The sequence below is a fragment of the Octopus sinensis genome, linkage group LG1 (genome assembly GCF_006345805.1).
Source record: "Octopus sinensis linkage group LG1, ASM634580v1, whole genome shotgun sequence".
Classification (NCBI taxonomy): domain Eukaryota; kingdom Metazoa; phylum Mollusca; class Cephalopoda; order Octopoda; family Octopodidae; genus Octopus; species Octopus sinensis.
Window position 1 is genome coordinate 189,129,648 of NC_042997.1, and position 7,138 is coordinate 189,136,785.

Sequence of the window (7,138 nt, forward strand, 5' to 3'; positions counted from 1 at the left end):
TCCAGCTGTAGAAACACTGCCAAATCAGACTTGAGTCCAGTGCAGCCTTCATGGCTTCCCATACCCCGGTCGAACCGTCCAACCCATGCTAGCATGGAAAACGGACGTTAAATGATGATGATGATGACAGTAGTTATACGAGAGGCAGAAATCAACTCTAGTAGTACTTGATTCTTAGTTCTAATATAATGGGAATCATCTTTGCTGTATATCGGTCTGGGATTTCTAAAATATACTAGAGCTAACCAAATTAACACTCATTGTGCTGAGTTAAAGGAAAAAAAAAAATAATTGTTATTGTTTAGAATAATATTGCTAAGAATATTTTTCCTGTTAATATGTATTAAGTTATAAATGCAAGTAAAAGACAACTGCACTTGTGTTGTTTGTAATTGTTGAAAACTGAAATAAATAAATAAATGTAATGATAAACTCCTAATGAATCTGTTCAGTAGTCTTACCACCTGTTGGTGTTTCTTGTGAAGAGAATTGTTAAGTAATTGTTGTGTGTGTTCCACTGGCTATATAGATGAAGGATGATGCTTCCTACCAATCCCCCTTTGTTCCCTGGTCGACACAGCAGAAGATTTACGAAAGCATTGTGAAGTTCACAAAGTCACCTACATCTCCTCACCAATACCAGGTTTCTTGTTTTAAATTTTTAAACGGCAAATTTCTGCACTGATGGAACTGGGTGCTAACACGTCACTCTAGCTAAAAGCTTCGAAAGAGGTCAGAGTTGTTAGATCCAAATGGTGCCTAAACAAATCTCTTGAACGAAATGCTAACTTAACTTTGTTAATCCTGCTTTTAAAATTAAGATTGACTGAAACATTTACAGAACACACTTTCAGAGGTGCTTGGTTAAATCACTATGCACATGATTTAGGAGTTTGCAATTAACTAAGATGTTGCCAATCCACTGGTAAATCCAAATAGCTTTATGCCACATTTAAGTGTGTGTGTGTGTTTGTGTGTGTGTGTGAATGAGAGAGAAGGAGAGAGTTTTTATTTGCTGTTGCAATGTCACAAATGCACTTAAATTTCTTACTGATTTTTATATTATTTCCCTTATATAATAACAATTTAAAGAAAAAAAAATAGTTACATTATTTGCTTTTGGTTTCAAGATTAGTCCTTTTTGAACTGTTTAGTCACAAAGCACTTTAAATTTACTTTTAAATTGCCTTCCTTCACTGCTTTCTGAAATAGTTAAAAAAAAAAAAAATGTACATGTTTATATTTTTGGTTGCTGCCCTGGTGAGTTCTGCTTTGAATAAACCTGTTGAATGGAGTTAGATAACCAAATCAAAATCTTTGTTGGGATTTCTAGCCATAATTATCCCATCTTTGTCTGGTATACTTTTTTTTCAAGATTTAAGGAATTAGAGAATGGAACTTAAACTATGAAGGTAGTTTCTTCAGAGAAGTTTAGTTTGTTATACTGAGCAAATTGAGTAGCTATGCAGGTGTTGTTCACTTGCTGTTGTTGTTGTTGTCTTCTTCTTAGCCACAAAGAATAATCTCTAATTCGAGCTTACTCTAAGCTACTAAGAATGCGTGTGGCAACTTGAAGAGCCACCCACCACACGTGGTAGACTGGAGGTTGCACGGGTGCGAAAGCTACGTTGTTATCCTCATTCTGTAAACGGTGGCTTTTAACGGGTAGAGAGCTGAACCATCGTGGGGTACAGAGGATTCGCAATCCAGACTAGGGTCTGAAAGTTTACCACACCATAGTGGGTTACACCATGGTTCCTCTGCTTTGTGGCAGAAAGTTGTGGTGAAAAAGTACAGCGAGGTTCACCCCCCCCCACCCTTCTTCCCCGCCGGAGCCTCTTGAAACTTAGGTGTTTTTGCTCAATAAACACTCACAATGCCCGGTCTGGGAATTGAAACCATGTTCTTACGACTGCGAATTCGCTGCCCTAACCACTGGGCCATTGCACCTCCACTGCTGTTGTTGTTGCTGTTTAACCCCATGTCAGCTCTGGTCATGCATATTAAGAGTGACCATTCCAACTTCATAAACATATTTTATTTCAAGCTACACTATCATACATGTTCTTTTTTGATAGTTGGTAGAGTGTGTTTGGGGGATTTGGTTGCTATTTTTAGTATGTCAAGTGACCAGAGAGACATTCACTTATTGTTGTGTCATGTAGCACTATTGAATAAAAATTATATCTTCATACTTTGAAGCTTTAGCTTAAGTTGTTTAGCCTGTAAGGGCCTCCTAGAAAGCTTTCAAAATTGTATTGAACACAGAAAAATATGGAAATTTGAACTTAGTAATAACTACATAACTGTAACTTTTAGATGAACTTTTAGTAGAAAAGTATTAGTAGCATCATGTTCATAATTTTTTTTGAGTTACTATTCACGTCATGTTTTGATCTATATTTTCTGATTATATTTAAATGACATATTTCTACATCTATACATATCCTATAGACATAAGTAGTAATGTTGATATCCACTGTCAAACATAAAGGTTTGCAAGCTGAATATCCCTAGCCTAAGGATATATTTGTAAAAATATTGTACCTAAAGATGATTGCAGACCAAGTAATAGTATATGTAGTCAAAGCAATGAAGAATTCCTTCTACTCTAATAGCAATTTTTCTCAATGTTTTCAGATATTTTCTTGTAATTAGATAAATATACTTAAAGATCCTTTCTGAAAAACTATTTCAGCAGTTATATATTGCCAGGTGTTAAATAAATTTTAGGATGTGTGTGAGGCATTAAGAGAGAGCAAAGAGAGCCCCTATTACCTTAGGGGGTAATAGAGCCCCTATTGGTTAAAGCGTGTGTGTGTGTGTGTGTGTGTGTGTGTGTGTGTGTGTGTGTGTTTTGTTAGTGTGTGAGATGGAGAAAGATAGTGTAACTACTATTGGTTGAATGTTTGGTATGCTATTAGGTTATGTGTTAGCACAAGGTACATTAACTCTTTTTTGTTTTGTAGCTGAAAATAGCTACTATTCTCACATCACAGCTGAGGATCTGCTCTCACAATTCATGCACATTTTATTTTCAGAATAAGTACTGCTTTTGGCATCGTAGAGAAAATAGTTATAAAACACTATTTACTGTGTTGCACTTGTCAAATGGTGTTGATATATAAAAACCGGTAATTCACAAATTGGGAAATAGTTGTCCTCACCACTAAAATGACAGTCGTTAAGTCAATGGTTAGGAGAAATAAGAGGACACTTAAAAGAAACAAGTCACAGCAAAATATGTGTTAATGCTAATCTCCTAATCCATTTCTTGTTAAAAAAAGATTAGAGTGCAGGATCAATGTTAGGATATTTATGATGTTTTCAAATCCTTATTGTTTTTTTTTTTCCCCTTTTAATTCTTGTAATAAAAATTCAAGGAATGAGGTATATAATTTGTACTGGTTGACTTTAGATTAAAAACAAAAATGTATTGTTATTGCTTTGGCACTTGCTTAGATTAATAATTTGTTTGAAAAAAAAATGCTATAGATATGCTGTATTTGTACTGCTGTTTGGTTAGTTTTTGCATCTGTAGCCAAAGTGATTTTGGTGTTACCACACACACACACAAACATTCAGACATGTATATCCATACACATATGCGTGTTTTACATAGGTGTATGCTTGTAAATGTATCTTTTACAACTTTATTTTTTTTGGTTTCTTTCAGGCCGTACCGGTTTCTTCTGATTCTACCAACCAAACAGCATCTGGTATGCCAATGCTATTTAACCCTGCATCTTTCCAGAAACAGTCTCAGCCCACAGCAGCAACTGGTGCTGGCTCTCGGTTGTCACAGCGTCGGATTTATCCAAAATAATGATGGCTAACAGATAATTACAGCAGAAACCAAAACAAGACCCAAATCTGTTCAATGGATATGGAAGTAACGGCAATTACTCTCACGAGGAATAATGGATTCCTTGCACACATACTTCAGTGAATACATTTTTGATTCGGTCACTGAAAAATCCTCATGTTAATGAACTGAAATGAAAGCCAAATATACACATGCATCAATTCGGAACCCTTCCCCCACCCCACCACTAAACCTGTCTAAAAATGATTTTAATGTGTGTGTTTGTATGTATATATGTGTGTGTGTGTATATATATATATAAATAAAAATATATTTATGTATCTGTGTGAATGTATGTGTGTATATATGTGTATGTATATATATATATATATATATATATATATATATACACACACACATACATACATACACATACACTCATACGTATATATATGCTTGTATATGTATGTGTGTGTATAAATATGTATGTGTGCATATATATATATATGAATGTATATATGTATGATATAGATGTATATATGTTTGTATTCAAGGGGGTGTGTGTGTGTGTGTAAACATATACATATACACACACATGCACACATGTACACATATATATGTACACAAACACACACACACACACATACATATATATATATTAATATGTATACACATATAAACAATATTTTATGAAAATATTTTGTATTCTATTGCTTAATTATGTATACTAATTAATATTATCTCAACTGTTTTACACACACACACACACACACACATGCACACACACTTGGCTGGGCATACACAGACACACACACACATGCATACACATCAATATCAAGGAATGTTGTGTAGCAAATGAAGGAGAGTGTGTTAAAATACAGATTCTGCTCACCGGTGTTGGGCATGGCAATTCGTTGTCTGTTTTTGAGTGTCACTGGCAGAATGTGATATTACTATTGTATTTAATGATGTAATCCTGAGTGCACACACACATATACACATGCACATGTACACCACATCCATATAGAGGGATACACACAAGCACACACACACACAAACACCTTAGTGTATTTTGGCTGCAACTTTCATACATCTGCTATTGAAAAGACAACAATAGTTGACAAGTTAAATATTGAACTTTTTCAAAACTCTGATATTCTTTTTGCTTTTAGATTAAAAAAAAAAAAAAAAAATTAAAAAAAAGTATGGCTTTCAAACTGGAAATGTTTCTAAATTTCTAAGAGTTTTTTTTTTTTTTTTTTTTTTATTCTTAACCTGTTGTTCTAGAATTAAGCAAAAGTTCTACGCAACAGAAGTGAAAAGCTAAAGCCGGAAATGACTGCATATGGTTGTATATGCCATGTTCTGATGTGTTGTGAACAATATGTTTTGTTAAAAAACCATTGTGTCTTGGAGCCTCATGGCATATATGTAGAGGGAGACAATTATTAATTTAAAGGCAGTCAGTGTTCATTATTGCCAATTGTTTGGCTGAAGTTTTAAAACTTTGGAGGATGACTCTAACAACCGTCATTAGTTTTGAAACTTGATCAGGAAAGCCTCATACTATGTATCTGAATCAAGACCTGTGTCCGACTATTGGAAAAACTCAATATTTAATTTGCCAACCAGATCTATAGTTGTTTATTTTTTTTTTCCAACACTACACACACACATACACACACACACACACACACAAACATATACATACACATATAAATATATATATTTATTCACATCCTCCTGTTGTAGTCGTGTCTATAGTCTGAGGTTAAAAACAAATTCTCCTCGTGATTGTCATGCACTTCCTACAACATTTTACTAATAATGTATAAAAGAATCTTCATAAAGATGAAACCCAATCAATTCTGTATAAAAAATTCCAATAAATGTAATTGTAAAAATATTGTTGGAAGATGTTTGATGATACTGTGTTGTTTATTGATTTTTATGAATATTGTTAATATTATGTAATGTTGTCCAATCCATGCTAGCATGGAAAGCGGACGTTAAATGATGATTATGATGATGTTATCCAGGTTAGCTGTTATTCAGTTTTTTAATCTGTTATGATAAACTTCTTTAAAGATGGCATGTAATAGCGACTAATTTTAAGTATTATTTCTTGTAATTTTAAGCATCAAAATTTGAAATTTTATTATTGTTGAACTTTTATTAACATAATAAATAAAAATAAATGTGTCCTTTTAAAGCGTAGCCAGGCTCATAGGCCCGCTTTCCCGGTTTCAATGGCGTATGTGTTTCCCAGCTTGACGGGATGCCAATCCATTGCAGCATTACTCCTTTTTGCCACCTGAGTGGACTGGAGCAACGTGAAATGAAGTGTTTTGCTCAAGAGCAGAACGCGTCGCCCGGTTCAGGAATCAAAACCACAATCTTATGATCATGATGCTGACACCCTAACCACTAAGCCATGTGCCTCCACTTTATTAACATAGAAGTTTAACTCTAGCACATTTTTGACTGGGTACTCAGTATTACTTGGGTAGGAATAGTTAATTGGATTAATATATACTGTATTGGGCAGTGTATATGATGCTCTTTTACAAGTATATTTTGTGGAAAAAGCAAATTTAATATATTTCATTATACACTCATATGCTCAGTATCCCATCTGTAGTATGGTCACATTAGATGCTTGCAATTTTTGATAAACTAGTATATATGGTGTGTTTGTGAATGTGTGTATATATATATATGTGTGTGTGTATACATTTATATACATACACATACAAGCACGTGTACATGTGTGTGTATTTATTTAATTAATAGGTTAGCTCATTAAAGTTTCATGTATGTGATAGGACATTCATTTCCTTGAACATTTTGAATGAAAAACAAGATAGTTTCTTTATTATGGAGATAACATAAACCTCAGTGGTCAGTTTGTATCATATTGATATAGTAATAACTCAGTGGCAGCATATGTTAAAGCAGGCCGAGTATTAACATTTACATAGTCATTGATGCATAGTTGTTGAATGTCAGTGATTAAAACAGGGTGGCAAGAAATGGCTTATGTATTAAGGCGGCGAGCTGGCAGAAACGTTAGCACACCGGGCGAAATGCTTAGCAGTATTTTGTCTGCCGCTACGTTCTGAGTTCAAATTCCGCCGAGGTCAACTTTGCCTTTCATCCTTTCGGGGTCGATAAATAAAGTACTAGTTACGCAGTGGGGTCGATATAATCGACTTAATCCGTTTGTCTGTCCTTGTTTGTCCCTTCTATGTTTAGCTCCTTGTGGGCAATAAAGAAATAAGAAATAACTTATGTATTGCAGAGAGAAAGAGAGAGAGAGAGAGTTAAACGTCT

General features: G+C 34.3%; 1 protein-coding gene across 10 annotated transcripts in view; it reads left to right on the plus strand.

Annotated features, from left to right (window-relative positions):
• LOC115219484 (protein transport protein Sec16A) overlaps positions 1-4,100 on the plus strand; it is a 163,589-nt gene extending 159,489 nt beyond the window's left edge. For 8 of the 10 annotated variants that reach the window (XM_029789666.2, XM_029789672.2, XM_036507760.1 and 5 more), the window contains one exon: positions 3,677-4,100. In XM_029789666.2, coding sequence (XP_029645526.1) covers positions 3,677-3,826 — 150 coding nt within the window. In that variant the 3' untranslated portion in view covers positions 3,827-4,100. The remainder of the gene's footprint in view (positions 1-3,676) is intronic. The other 2 variants (XM_036507765.1, XM_036507766.1) reach the window with 1 other exon arrangement.
• Positions 4,101-7,138: the final 3,038 nt, after the last annotated feature.